This window comes from Saccharomyces paradoxus, chromosome VII (assembly GCF_002079055.1).
Source record: "Saccharomyces paradoxus chromosome VII, complete sequence".
Classification (NCBI taxonomy): Eukaryota; Fungi; Ascomycota; class Saccharomycetes; order Saccharomycetales; family Saccharomycetaceae; genus Saccharomyces; species Saccharomyces paradoxus.
In genome coordinates this window covers 719512-734343 of record NC_047493.1, presented here as the reverse complement: position 1 = coordinate 734343, position 14832 = coordinate 719512, and the positions used below count along the sequence as shown (strand labels likewise).

General features: G+C 38.5%; 7 protein-coding genes across 7 annotated transcripts; 2 read left to right on the top strand and 5 right to left on the bottom strand.

Annotated features, from left to right (window-relative positions):
- Positions 1-218: 218 nt before the first annotated feature.
- On the top strand, positions 219-2693 carry SPAR_G03480 (uncharacterized protein; the record flags this gene model as incomplete). Its single annotated transcript, XM_033910579.1, has 1 exon — positions 219-2693. One exon carries the CDS (start codon positions 219-221, stop codon positions 2691-2693), a length of 2475 nt encoding a protein of 824 aa, XP_033766470.1.
- A 354-nt stretch (positions 2694-3047) lies between these two features.
- SYF2 (Syf2p) lies at positions 3048-3695 on the bottom strand (the record flags this gene model as incomplete). The annotated part of the gene is made up of 1 exon (XM_033910578.1): positions 3048-3695. The coding sequence occupies one exon, from the start codon at positions 3693-3695 to the stop codon at positions 3048-3050; it is 648 nt and encodes a 215-aa protein (XP_033766469.1).
- Positions 3696-3999: 304 nt separating this feature from the next.
- On the top strand, positions 4000-6141 carry UTP8 (Utp8p; the record flags this gene model as incomplete). Its single annotated transcript, XM_033910577.1, has 1 exon — positions 4000-6141. One exon carries the CDS (start codon positions 4000-4002, stop codon positions 6139-6141), a length of 2142 nt encoding a protein of 713 aa, XP_033766468.1.
- A 250-nt stretch (positions 6142-6391) lies between these two features.
- SPAR_G03450 (uncharacterized protein) lies at positions 6392-7333 on the bottom strand (the record flags this gene model as incomplete). The annotated part of the gene is made up of 1 exon (XM_033910576.1): positions 6392-7333. One exon carries the CDS (start codon positions 7331-7333, stop codon positions 6392-6394), a length of 942 nt encoding a protein of 313 aa, XP_033766467.1.
- Positions 7334-7587: 254 nt separating this feature from the next.
- On the bottom strand, positions 7588-8280 carry SPAR_G03440 (uncharacterized protein; the record flags this gene model as incomplete). Its single annotated transcript, XM_033910575.1, has 1 exon — positions 7588-8280. The coding sequence occupies one exon, from the start codon at positions 8278-8280 to the stop codon at positions 7588-7590; it is 693 nt and encodes a 230-aa protein (XP_033766466.1).
- Positions 8281-8674: 394 nt separating this feature from the next.
- Positions 8675-11785, bottom strand: VSB1 (Vsb1p; the record flags this gene model as incomplete). Its single annotated transcript, XM_033910574.1, has 1 exon — positions 8675-11785. The coding sequence occupies one exon, from the start codon at positions 11783-11785 to the stop codon at positions 8675-8677; it is 3111 nt and encodes a 1036-aa protein (XP_033766465.1).
- A 619-nt stretch (positions 11786-12404) lies between these two features.
- Positions 12405-14123, bottom strand: ASN2 (asparagine synthase (glutamine-hydrolyzing) 2; the record flags this gene model as incomplete). The annotated part of the gene is made up of 1 exon (XM_033910573.1): positions 12405-14123. One exon carries the CDS (start codon positions 14121-14123, stop codon positions 12405-12407), a length of 1719 nt encoding a protein of 572 aa, XP_033766464.1.
- Between the last annotated feature and the right edge of the window lie 709 nt (positions 14124-14832).

Genomic DNA, 14832 nt, shown 5'->3' with positions numbered 1-14832 from the left:
AGCTGCCTTTTCTCAATTGAAACGAGGAGAAAAGAACTGGGAGAGGGGTAGTGACATCCTAAATAGTGGCAGCAAACATATCATCCTTATCCATCGTTCTGTCATATATATCATCGTTCTTGTATTTTTGCTATCCCGTGAATCTCTCGTATATCGTAAATCTGAGACCAGCTGCACACAATTAAAAGGAAGAGGTTAGTCAACTACGTATTCAAACTATGCTATTCAATATCAACCGCCAGGAAGACGACCCCTTCACGCAATTGATCAATCAATCTTCGGCAAATGCGCAAAATCAGCAAGCGCAACAACAGGAAAGTCCTTATCAATTTTTGCAAAAGGTTGTGTCTAATGAGCCAAAAGGCAAGGAAGAATGGGTCTCGCCATTTAGACAAGACGCCCTCGCTAATAGGCAGAATAACCGGTTATCTGCAGAAGATGCGAAAAACAGAAAGTTTCCCACTATTAGCGCTACTTCTGCCTATTCAAAGCAACAACCTAAGGATTTAGGCTACAAAAACATACCAAAGAATGCCAAGAGAGCTAAAGATATTAGATTTCCAACTTACCTGACTCAAAATGAAGAAAGACAATACCAGTTGCTAACTGAGTTGGAACTGAAGGAGAAGCATTTGAAATATTTGAAAAAATGCCAGAAAATCACTGATTTAACGAAGGATGGAAAGGGTGACACTGACACCACTACTTCTTCCACTTCCACTTCCACTTCCACTTCCACATCCTCTTCGTCTTCAACCTCATCAGATGACGAGGATAGTACTTCTACAACCACATCTGAGGCCAATGAAGAGACAACGACAACGACTAACAGTGCTTCTACCACTACCGGTGTCGAAAATAGTGCCGATGAAGCAACTTCTATGGAGGAAGAGCAGGAAGGGAAAGCGAGTGAGTCTACTTCAATTGAAAAAAGAACTGCTGAAAACGGGGAAAACATTCAAGAAGCGGTGTGCCCTATCGATGAAGGAAACATAGCAGAACAAAGTTTAACAAAAACAACTGCTGATTCGACTCAAATTAATGCACCTGAAACAACTGTTACATCCGAAAAGGATGCGTCAGAACAACGTATTGCAGGCCAAGGCGGCGATTCAAAATCAGTTGTGCCAACGGAGGAGCAAAAGGAGGAAACGTCTGTTGTAAAGAAAGTCAATCGTTCCGGAGAGGGGCAACAAGGAGAAGCGGAAGAAGAAACCGAACAATCATCCGAAGAGGAACCTGCAGAGGAAATGTCTACTCCAGAAACTTCAGAACCAGAATCAGAAGAAAATGAAAGTCCAATCGATCCAAGCAAAGCTCCCAAGGTTCCCTTTCAGGAGCGTCCTCGAAAGGAAAGAACCGGTATTTTTGCCCTATGGAAAAGCCCCACTTCTTCGTCTACCCAAAAAGGCAACCCTACTGCTCCATCAAATCCAGTGGCCACCCCAGAGAATCCTGAATTAATTGTAAAGACGAAGGAACATGGTTATCTATCGAAGGCAGTTTATGAAAAAATCAATTATGATGAAAAGGTTCATCAAGCATGGCTAACTGATCTTAGAGCAAAGGAAAAGGCTAAATACGACGCCAAAAATAAAGAATACGAAGAAAAGTTACAAACTTTACAAAGCCAGATTGACGAAATTGAAAATTCAATGAAGGCCATGAGAAAGGAGACTTCTGAGAAAATTGAAGTCAGCAAAAACCGGTTGGTTAAACAAATCATTGACGTTAACGCTGAACATAATAACAAAAAACTAACAATATTGAAAGACACTGAAAATATGAAAAACCAAAAACTACAGGAGAAGAATGAAGTCTTGGACAAGCAAACCAATGTTAAATCAGAAATCGATGATTTGAATAATGAAAAAACGAACGTCCAAAAGGAGTTCAATGACTGGACTACAAATCTAAACAACTTATCTCAACAGTTGGATGCTCAGATTTTTAAGATCAACCAGATTAATCTGAAACAAAGCAAAGTCCAAAACGAAATCGATAATCTGGAGAAGAAAAAGAACGACTTAGTTACTCAAACTGAAGAAAACAAGAAGCTGCATGAAAAAAATGTACAAGTGTTGGAAAGTGTGGAGAACAAGGAGTATCTTCCACAAATCAACGATATTGATAACCAAATATCCGGTTTATTGAACGAAATGACCATTATAAAGCAAGAAAACGCCAATGAAAAAACTCAATTATCTGCAATTACTAAAAGACTTGAAGAGGAACGCCGTGCTCATGAAGAAAAGTTAAAGCTAGAAGCTGAAGAAAGAAAGCGCAAGGAAGAGAACTTGCTGGAAAAGCAGCGTCAAGAGTTAGAGGAACAAGCGCACCAGGCGCAATTAGATCATGAACAACAAATCACTCAGGTCAAGCAAACTTACAATGATCAATTGACTGAACTTCAGGATAAATTAGCAGCCGAAGAGAAAGAATTAGAGGCTGTTAAGAGAGAAAGAACGCGATTACAAGGTGAGAAGGCTATCGAGGAGGAAACCCGCCAAAAAAATGCCGATGAGGCCTTAAAGCAAGAAATATTGAATAGGCAGCACAAACAAGCTGAAGGTATACACGCAGCTGAAAACCACAAAATACCAAATGTCCAGTCACAAAAGACTAAGAATGTTGTTCCAAAAGATGACTCCTTGTATGAATATCATACTGAGGAAGACGTCATGTATGCCTGAATAAAGTAACATCGCGCTTTGTTCAAAAAATATTTTACCTCTAAACCAATCTATCTTTTTTTCCTTTTTTTTTCTCTGTTGAGTATCAACAAGTTATCATTCGATTATCTTCCCCTTCCCTAATCTATCTCCTTTTGTAACCGTTTTTATGTACTAATATTTACTTAATCAACATTTTATCAACAAATTACTCTCCACTCCCTCTTTGCTGAAATAACCGAGTCAAGTGGGGTCTACCTCCCAAATATTTTTGTATACTTTGCCCTTAACTCGTCATGTAATAGTCGATCAGGAATCCACGACTTCAGAACATTCTTTTGCCCATACCTGTATACTCTAACAAAAAAGAAAAGCTTATTCCGACCGTTTTGATTCCCTGCTCAATTTCTCATTGAATTGTTTATTTTTGTCGTTGATAAAGCTTTCAACCCCATACAGTGATTTCGCATTTTCCATTTGCCTTTTCCTTGACTCGTATCTTTTCTTCGATTCAGATTCCAAAGATACGGCCAACTTATTAACTAACTTATCATCATCTGCAATTCTTATCTTACCAGTTCTAGTGTCCTTCTGTACCCTGTCGATTCTACCCTTCTTCGGTTTGTTTTTATTTTCTTCTTTATCGACGAAACTGTCCTGATTACTCGAATTTTGCTTTTGCGCAGCGAGATTGCGCAGTGTCTTCTCATAACTTAATTTTGCGAGTTGATCGTAGGAGATTCCACTTCCTTGGCTTTGTCCAGTTTCCCCTTGATGATGCCTCCGTTCCCACGCATTGTATTCTTGGACAGTGTAATGAAAGGCTTTTTCTTTATCGGAACTTTCCATATTTTCTGCTGATTCATCTGCATCATTTACGTCTTCCATACTGTAGACTCTTGGCTTCCGGTTTGCGCCTACTTCCTGAATCTCTCTGTCAGCCAGCTTCCTACTCTTTATGGATACATTCACTCTTTTTCTTTTCAACTCTTTTAGCTTCTCGTCTAGTTTGTTGAAGTCCATTCCTCAAATACTTCGACAAGATATTTTGTTTCCCTCACGATTCAATAGAACAATCGTCTTTGCGAGTTCCTCATCGCAAAGATTCCTCTCCTCTTTTGAGGAAAACACAAGTAATATCCTGGCGTTTTAGTCATTTAACACGGAAATATCTTTATTTTTCAAATTTTTTTCGTCCCGCTGTATCAGATGCCTGAAAAATTTAAAAACTTTGATGAGATGAGGTTGCTATTAAACATTTAAAATTATATGTCACATATGCAACTCCTCGAACAGAAAATCATCCTGAGGTGTAGTAAATATTCAAATGCCATCCCTGTCTCAACCATTTAGACTAGCAACCCTTCCAAAAATTGCTTCGTTGAGCAATTTTTCTTTACAGGCAGATTACGTTCAGGTTGCGGATAGCACCTTCAATGAATCCACAAACAACATAACTTTAGGTATTTCCGGATCATCTATATCTCAGTATATTATTAATCCTACACCAAAACTGACATTTGACTACCCAATACCCTCTACGAATATCATCACTGCATGCAATGCTGGGAAAGGCCAAGCCAACATTGACGAAGACTTAAAAGTTAGTAATGACGACAAAGATAACAATGAAAAGGCTATCAACACCCAAACAAAAAGAAATATTGAAATCTGGTCCTTTGGTTTAATGGTAAATAAGGGTAATTATACGCTGAACGTCATCACTAAGGCGCCAGAAGATACCACTGATACCCCAAATGAGCATCTGGTTGAGAATGGTACTGACAACAAAGCATACACAGGCGCAGACGACTTTTTATCTCAGTACAAGATTAAGGCAAAAGCCAAAGTCATGAGTATCAAAATCGACACCAAGAATAGCTTAATAATTGCCATCTTACAGAATGGTTTGATCGAATTTTTTGATTTCAAGTTAAAACTTTTGCATTCATTTGATATCTCTTATGATAACTTAAAATATGCCAAATGGTTCACTGAAAATGGGACTGAATATGTTTTCGTCCTCTGTCCGTTACAGGATGATAAAGTTTGCTATAAATTGCTTGAGCTAACAGGTTGTGGAAGTGTAGAAAGTTCGCCCATAAAAGAATTGTCCTCTACAATCATTGAAGGATTTTCTTTTGAGAATTCAAAGCTTTGTTACCAATTCGGTAAACTTTACAAATTGAATCAAGGGAAGATATACGTTTACTCCTTACCTCACTGTCAATTACAACTAATTATTGAGCTTCCATTGGTGGACAAACCCAGTTCTGGAAACGATTTGATTTCTTTTCAACCTGTTTCAGTAAACAGAGTTCTGCTAACCGTGAATAACGTCATTTACCTATTAGACCTATTGCATTGTTCTACTTTGAGCCAAAGAGAATTGACTCACGTGAGAACATTCCAACTATTAAAATCTGCAGTGATTAATTCAGAGAAATCACATAATTCAAAAACAATAGCAATCGGTATCTCAACGAAAAATGGTCCAAACCCAACGTCTTCGTTAGAAATAATTAATATCGATGTTGGAACTAATACACTAAAGGACTCATTGGGCAAAAGTTTCCAAGTTGGAAAAAGTGATAGTTCAGTTATTTTAAAACCGCTATTTGATGATGAAGACATAACTGACAAGAGAGTGAAGCGTAACGACATCGACGAGGATTTAAGCGTTCCAGTCTTCCAATACAATGAAATTATTGAAAAGCTTTCTGCTCTCAAAAACAATGATATTACGTCATTTGATGACATCTTTTTCAAAGATCTGAAAATCAAAGAAGAGCACTACACTGAAAAAGATAGATTCATTTCTGATCCTATATTCTTGAATAAAGTGTTGGATCTAATTTTTGAAAAATTTAACGGAAATGATTATCCAAAAACTTTAACGTTTTTACTAACCCACCCACTATTTCCATTGAATCGCACGCGTAACTTGTTATCCCTTTTAAAAGACCAGCCCAGATTATTTAAACAAGCAATTGTTACATGCCCAAACTTGCCATTAAATGAACTACTTGAAGAGTTGTTTTCTATAAGAAACAGAGAGCTATTACTTGACATCTCATTTAGGATTTTGCAGGATTTCACAAGGGACTCTATTAAACAAGAAATGAAAAAACTAAGCAAATTAGACATTCAAAATTTCATCGAGTTCATAACAACCGGTGACGAAGACAGCTCACTAGAATGCTTCAACCATAGTCAAAGTACGCAGCTATTCCAACTTTTATCCCTGGTGCTGGATTCTATCGGCCTATTTTCATTGGAGGGTACTCTGTTAGAGAACTTAACCTTATATATCGACAAACAAGTTGAAATTGCTGAAAGAAACACCGAATTGTGGAACTTAATTGATACGAAGGGTTTTCAATATGGGTTTGCTAGCTCAACGTTTGAGAACGGAACTTCTCAGAAGCAGGCCTTACCCACTTACACCATGGAATACTTGGATATATAAGGATGCAAAGAATTTGATTGTATAGTATAATACCTATATAGAAACGGAACTGATATGTATAGCATTCGCCGTGGTTACCGATAAATTGATATTTATCACCGAAGACAATAATGGGCTTTTAGATTTTGAAAACATCATATAGATTAAAGGAATTCAAAAGGAAACATAAGTATTATACAACGCCAAAATGTTATGAAGGAAAAGAGATGAATCTAAAGGTAATTTGAAGTAAAATGGAAGCGCAAAATTTCTACAATTTGAACTTAAATCTTTTTTCCTCCTTAGGTGCGTTTACCGAATACTGGCGCACGTCTTCATCCGAACTATAAAGGATTCTTTCTACAAAGGTAACCTTCGTTGAATCCTTACTCACGAGCAGAACTATTTGAGAGCGAGTTCCATAATAGTCACCATCAGGAATTGAGGCACCTAAATCATCGCCCGGAGGTCTTCGTAAAGGTGGTACGTATATGGTGTTCATGGTTACATTTGGATCCACGAGCATCTGCGAGAAATCTGAATTTGAAATAGTGCTTGGTAGGGAGGACTTCGAGGCGAGTTGGAAGCAACTTGATATTATTACTTCCTCATCTGATCCAATGTTTTCTAGGACTAACTTTTCTAAACTATCACGTGCTACCTTTACCTTTTTCCAAGCTTGCTCTGGAATACCGGAACTGTTGTAAAATTTACCATTAGAGACAACCATGTAAGAATCAAGATCTTTCCTACAGGTGGAACTCAACACATCAAAAGTTCTTCCTAAAGAATCAATAACTTTATATTGCTTTTTGATAACATCGCCGTAGAAAAAATTAAAATCACCTGTGGTCTTCAGCCCATCATATTGACCCTCAAACTTTTTGTAACTATCCCAATCTTCAAAATTTGCTTCATGGTTTGATAAAAATATGAATGGTAGCAGGCCACGGGACCTTGATTTCGTAGTATCTCGCTCACTGCCAATCTTTAGATTAAGAATAGTGGCTAATTTCCCTTCTTTATTTATGCCAGACCAAGTTCCAAATATTTGCTTTTCCGCTGATGTTTTGGCCAGATCATAGGGTGAAAGGATAAAATCATCGTTGTGCCAGCATGTGGCATGTGTTTTCCTTGCCAAGAATTCGTCTCTGTTAGATATCAAGATGAGTTCGTAGTCAGGATGTGCCGTCGTGGCCATTAAAATGCACATGATTAAAATCCTTACTTTTTGGTTTTTGATCCTTTAGCTACGGGTGTGATAATATGTGTAAGCGTTCTCTTCCTTTCTGCCTCAATTCATATACCATCCTACTCCACTTTCAGGGGGAGGCTATTTTTCAACGCTTTAGGAATTTAACGAAAAAGTCGAAAAACCATGCAGACACCAAGGATGTAATGGAGGAACAAAAGAAAAGAGCGTTGCTGAAGCACGCACACTGCCAACTAAGGATTACTATACCACTCCTAGTCGAAGATTCTATGAAAAAAACCCTTGATCCCCTTTTCTGATTTATGTTTTTGGTACTTTTCAATTTTCTTCTTATTTTTCTCCACTGCCATGTTCAATTTGGTTGGTTCCAAAGAAGAGCCTTGAGAATTCGTAGTAACCTTGGATTGTGTCGAATGCGTATCTGTATGGTCGTTAATATGCTCTCTTTTGGTTGAGGAAACGCGAGAGTCCTCCCTTTTCAAAGTTTCAAGCGTTTTTAACTTAACCAACCCGGTCTCAGTTTCCAAACGATATTCTTCTGGAAATGCAGCATCGTGGGCTGAGTTTGTTACCGGGGCGGTAATATCTGGAAGAGCTTTCTTGTTCAGGTTCAAACCATCTTCTTTTAAGGAATCCAGTGTTTCCGAGTTGCCCTCTAAAGCATTGTGTGTAACCATCTTTTCTATCGAATTTGAGGTTGGCCTTTTCAAAGTACTGGAACTGTGATGAGAGTGCACATCTGAATGGCGGTGTTGATCATCTACATTGCCATCATCCTCCAATTGCCCCTTTCCGACAATGGTATCGTTCTTTAAAAGAGGCTGCTCTGGAGCTTCAGAATCTTTAAATCCAGTAAAGGGCTCTGGTTTGTAAGAGTCAATAGAGGAAAAAGACGATATGTCTTCATATTCATTATCAGTAGTGACAGTAACGGATGGGACAGGCATAATTTACGTTGGCACGTTGTTATAACTATTGACTTGTTAGTGCGGATATAAACTAACCGCACAATTACCTAATGTGAATTGTTGTAGTACAATATTAACCAAAAAAGAACAATTTTTTTTCTTCAAGAAAGCTATTAGGTCAAGTGAGTATGTAGCTGCTCATCGATGGGAATCGTTACTTTTCGTCTACGATAGGGGCCTCATCAAAGAAAATCGCGCAGCAAAATTTCCGGAAGTGAAGACTTAAGCACAAAAAGTTTTATAGTAGAAATGATAAAGTTCTTAAAACAGCATCATTTATACAGATGCAGGAGCACCCTGCTTTTATTTAGTACTAGTCTGAGTTACTTGTGGCAAAATACCAACAAAAAAAGAAAATTAAATAAATACATGCTCATGCGCTAACAAGTGTGTAACCTAGTAATTCTTTAAATCTAGTGTCCTTGATGCACATGACCATTAATGCAACCTCCACGTACAATGATAAGTTCTCTTCTTTCATTTTCTTCAAAGAGCTAGAGTCTATAACCCATAGTACGGAGTCTGTTTCTGTTTCGATGGTGAGCTTTTGTTCTCTAGGCATAGCATTCCCTGGCGCAATGATTTTCCCGAAACATGTGCCATTTGAAAAAATCTCGTACAAGGTACCTTGTGGCAATTCATATGTTGCCTTCAACATACCTGTTTCTACAAGGAAAAAAATGTTGTCTGCATGTAGTAAAAGTGATTGACTTGCTAATCTGCGCCTGGTGAAATATGGGCACAGTTGTGCCCAAAACTTGATTTCCTTTTCTCTTACCTTTTGAACTTCGGACATTATATCGGGTCTGTACTGCTTTAATGCAAATAACAATATAGGTAGGACAGGTTCATCATCTTTGTACTCCTTCTTAAAATTCTTCACCGCTTGTTCGTCATTTGCGAATACATTCTGTGCTACAGAAAGCATTTGGTAATTACGAGGAGTATTGGTTGGTAGTGACATTAGATTCCTGACAGCGTCTCTACTGCCTCCCCCGTTCAAACTATTCCCCACTGAATCAATTTTTTTGTTTTGGGTGGCTGCGATTACTGCAGACACAACATTATTTTGCTTTCTTTCTTCCAGTCTTTCTTTCGCCTTTTTTCTTAATTGTTTATATTGAAAGAGAAATTCATTTTCACACCATTCCAATGCACTGTTTAAATCAGCAAATAATTCCACATCGTTTAACAACCCCACGTTATTGAAGGCGTTGTATATACGATCCCTTTCTTTGATTGAAGATATGATTAGTTTAATTCTTTTGGTTTCCGTAAATCTTTTAATTCTGTTGAAACCTTCTGCCGCAGAATAGTCAATGTTATCAGCATTGATATTTTTAAAGTCCAATATTAAATATTTTATTCTCCGTTTTGTCGCATCTTTATTGCTTATTTGCAACAATCTTTCAATTTTTTCTTCAATAGATAAAATAGTTCCAAAAAACAAAAGATTTTGGAGTTTCAAAACATATATTTGCTCACCGATACCATCTAAAAATTTTGTTTGGACGTAGTCACGATACACCGTACTTTTTGCGACGTTCCCATTATATTCACCGTTAACAGTTTGCAATTTCGTACTATCGACCAAAAACGAAAAACATGCGATTAAGATGCCAACGATAATACCCAAGACAAAATCAAAGATACCCATCGTGAAAACAATAATTACAACAGTCAAATATTCGAACTTGTTCAATTTATTCCACGTATCGACCAGCGCTTCTACCAATAACTCGTAACCCAGTAGGAAAATCAGAGAGCCCACTATACAGATCGGAATGAATGATATTATGACAGGGCCAATGATCATGATGCATATGGTCAAAGCTATTAAAAGGAAACCAGCAAATGACGAATCAGCACCTGCTCTAATAAACAAAACACTGTTAGTGTATACCAAGTAGTTTTGGACAGATCCTAATAATCCACTGAAAAAGTTTGAATAACCATGCGCGATCAGTTCTTTGTCAACATCATACTTATCCATTTGGAGCGACATGGCCAATGCGGGCACATTTATAGGAACGTGTAGGATACCAAAGAATGTCAGCGCCATCATTGTTGGTATTTGTTGCAAAACTAGTGACCAATGAACTTTATGGACATTAAATAATCTATAGTGGTCGTACCACTTACTATCTGAATTAGCGATCGGAAAGATCCATCCAGCTTGTCTCAAAGTATCTAAAGATAATGTTGGAGTGATTGCAACAACAAAATGGAACAGAACTAGTGTCAAGATGTAAAAGCTTGGCAAAACTAGCGAATTCTTGAAATAGCGTTGAGTACCGATTAAAACTACAGTCAATAGAACAGGTAATAACCATTTCGCTAAAGTGTCATAATTCGTGAACAGCCCCGAAAAAAAAGGCCATGAATATTCAAATTTGGCGACCCTCGTTGTTACTTCAATACCTGTAATTATCAAAAAATAACCAACACCTCCAATACAGCCGATCAATATGTGTCGTGGGAAAAACCCTACTATTTTTCCTAGTCGTAGTTTACCTAATACATAGAAAACGACACCTGTGAGCATAGAACTTATTACATAACAAAAGATTGTTGTTGTTATGATTTCGTCATCATTACCTGCTAGTGCCTCTTTTACAGCTAGTGCCATTGTATGATAAAACGGAGTGATTTCAATCATTTCACTCCCAATTCCCGAAGGAAAACTCGACCAGCCTCCGGAGTACACGGCTTGTGATATTATGGTGGAGATATAAAACATGGATATACCAGTCGGTCCTAAGTGAGAAAAAACAGGTTCGGTAATTGGAAAAATGATCATACCATAAGATAAGGCATCTAAAATGTTCAATAACAAACCCAATACTGCTGCAGGTAGATAATGTGCAAATTTGGAAGGAAATGACGTACACAAATGCCACAAGTTTCTTGGCCTGAATCTTAAATTATGCGGGGGACGAAGTGACTGATATCCGCTCACATAACCATCTTCTAATTCCGACACCGAACCATCCTGTAGTCCACGATTTCGACCATCATCGAGATTAGATGATGCTGGGCTAAGTAACAATCTCGAGTATTCGTCTGAATATTCTTCATCAATATTCTCTTCTATAGTGCGCATAGATTGATCATCTTTTCTGTCACCACTATCTATAATGTCCATATAATCTTTAATTGTTGGAGAATTTTCTTCCACGGAAGAAGAGCAAAATTCATTGGAGAGTTGGGCAGTTTGCCTATGCAAATTTTCTGATCCGTGTATTACTTTAGGATGTTGTTTGTTCGAGACGGGAAGTTTTGAATCTGACATATTGTTGATCATAGGTGAGTTTCCGCCGGTAAAAAATCCACTCATGTACGAACGGCATAACGGGGGTGACATTGCGCTAACACTTGCTCTATGCATCTTGTTTACAGATGAGTCTTGGTTTATTCCCAGAGACACTGATATGGCCTCCGAAAGCGAAGAATTACTCCTGCGCCTTCTAATAGTCCTTCCCATATTTTTAAATTGGATTTTGAATTGTTTTGTTTATAGATCAACGCTTGCTCGGAAATGAAATGGTTATTATTTAATTGTTATCTGATTCCTTATCAATACTGCTACTTTATTGAAAAATAAAGAAGGGCTGTGAGATGAAAAACAAAAAAAAAAAAAAAAAAAATGCAAAATATTATTTAAAAAGGGATGGTTTGCTTAGGTTGCTTGCTAGAGCCACAATTCGAAATTACTTCAAAGAAAAGAGACTGATATGAATTAACTGTGACTGTTATATATAGTCATAGTTCCACTCATTTTTTGAGATCCACTCAGGGACCGATACGTAGGAAAAAAGAGCTTTGATAGCGCGAACTTCCTAGGGAATTTTCAGTTTGCAACATATGGATAGATTGATAGATAGGAGAAAAAGAAGGGAGATAAGAGATTAACTAATCAATCGCCAGTGATATTCAACGTAATACGTACCGAAAGGTTATATATGGACTGACGAATCCCATAGGTAAGGAAGCCCAAGGGGTCAGCATATTAAAAACTTTACTATATATAGACTAATATATCCGTTCATATCATCGCAATTACTGGTTTACTCATCAATTATAAGAGTTCAATTGGACTCATATTAAGCACTGACGTGTTTTTCATGTATTTTGGCGTATCTACCTGAAGGATCCTCGGCACAACCCCAATCGGCCTTGGGCACCCATCTCATGACGGTGTCGGCGGCGGTCTTTTGAGGAAACCAAGCGTCAAACTTCAGCCTGTACCAGTAAGCCTCTTTAGTAGTTGGAATATCATCGCCCCAGTCAGCCTTTGGATTGGCAAACATGGTGTCTGAAATGACTCTTTCAGCAGTGTCTCTTAGGCCGTCAATCCATGAGTAGCCAACACCGTCGGAAAATTGTTCCTTTTGTCTCCATAAGATTTCTTCCGGTAGGTATGGCTTAACATCTGGTTCATCTGTGGTGTCGAATGCCTTTCTTAAAATATATTTTTCGATACGGCCTTCTTTTGGTTTGATCATCTTTTCATTTGGATCAATATTCATACATAGCTGCAAAAAGTCTTTGTCCAAGAAGGGAACGCGGGCCTCTAGGCCCCAAGCCATGGTGGATTTGTTAGCCCTCAAACAATCAGCCAAATGTAAGTTTTTAACACGTTGCACAGATTCGGTGTGAAATTCGGCCGCAGAAGGAGCTTGTGCGAAGTATAGATAACCACCAAATATTTCGTCTGAGCCTTCACCGGAAAGAACCATTTTGACACCTTGAGCCTTAATCTTACGAGAGAGTAAGAACATTGGTGTGGAAGCTCTGATGGTAGTAACGTCGTAAGTTTCCAAATGGTAGATCACGTCGTCCAAAGCATCCAAACCCTCTTGTAATGTAAAAGTGTGTTCATGATGGATAGAACCAATGAATTTGGCGACTTTTCTAGCCGCTTGTAAATCAGGTGCATTTGGTAGACCAATCGCAAACGAATGCAAGCGCGACCAACCAGACGTGTGTAGATGGCCTTGGTCATCAATACCTGCAAGTTGCTTTTCGTCAACATTGGTGTCTTCGTTAGCATCAGTATTGGCCTTCTCCGTTTCACGAGCAGCAATCGCAGCAATCAAAGAAGAGTCCAGCCCACCAGATAGAAGAACACCGTATGGAACTTCAGCCATTAATCTCTTTCTAACGGCCTTTTCTAAACTATGTCTAATGGCATGGTAATCAACTGGGGTAGATGGAATACGCTTTTCATCCAACCAGTCTGGAGTGAAGTAACGAGTAATCTTGTCGGTTTCAGAATCGTAGACATGACCAGGGGGGAATGAAATGATACTGTCACAAACGTCGGTTAAACATTTTAATTCAGAGGCAAAGTAAACGGTCTCTGGAGACTGAGAAGAACGCCCCATGTATAAGGTAACAACACCGATAGGGTCTCTTGCAGCAACGATACGGTCTTTCTTGGAATCATATAGACAAAATGCAAACATACCGTCCAAATATTTTGGAGCGTCGATGTCATGTTCCAAATATAATGGTATGATGGGTTCACAGTCACTAAAAGTTTGAAACTTGTAACCAGGGCACATCTCTCTTAGTTGGATGTGGTTGTAGATCTCACCATTAACACCAAGCATATATTCACCGTCAGCTGAAGTGATTGGTTGGGCACCAGAGTCTAAACCAACAATAGCCAACCTCTCATGAACGAAGATGGTCGAATTCATAACGGCATTACCTGACCAATCTGGGCCACGGTGTCTGATTTTCTTGGATAGTTGTAGAGCTTTTGGTTTGAAGTCATGAATGTCTTCATGCTTGAAGGCTGCAAAGATACCACACATGTTTAGATTATAGTAAGTATTCGTGCTTTAGTAGCTTGACTGGAAAGCAAAAAGTATAGGGAGGTTACGTTAATGTAATGAAACCAGGCAAGTGGCAAACTCTTCAAAATATGCGATTCAAAGCCATAATTTTCCAAGAAGACAGAGAAGCTGGATGAGGCTTCACCAACTTTTTCTGAAGAAATCTTGTCGTGAGTCAATGTAGCAAGAAAATTTGCAAAAAACCCACGCCGTGCGGCACCCATATGTAAATAAATGTTTACGAGTATATAGAACATGTAGACCATTTATGCAGGGTCCATTGTTACAGAGGTACGACTTTGTAATCGTAGAACGATTGTCAAACCAGAAGAATGAATCCAATACACAAGGTCCAGTTATGCAGAGAGCAGAATTGGGGCGGTTGCACCCAACGTGAGTTGTTCTCTCATGGTTTCGCGGTTCGATATATCCCCCTCTTAGTAGATACGGAGCCTTTCGAATGGTTTCTTTACTAATAACCAGGCCCCACCTTGATGGGAGGAGTCATGAGTTCCAACTAAGAATAAGCTAGTAGCTCACTTTGTTCTTGTTTTAGTTATAAGAAATTAGCCTTACGAACGTTTCCGAACTTCAATTGCGTTGTTTTACGCATAATATTAATCGCTTTGTACGTGGGAACCGTTAAACTTCTCTGCTAAAGCACTCTGATTAGACAGGCAGGACAGTA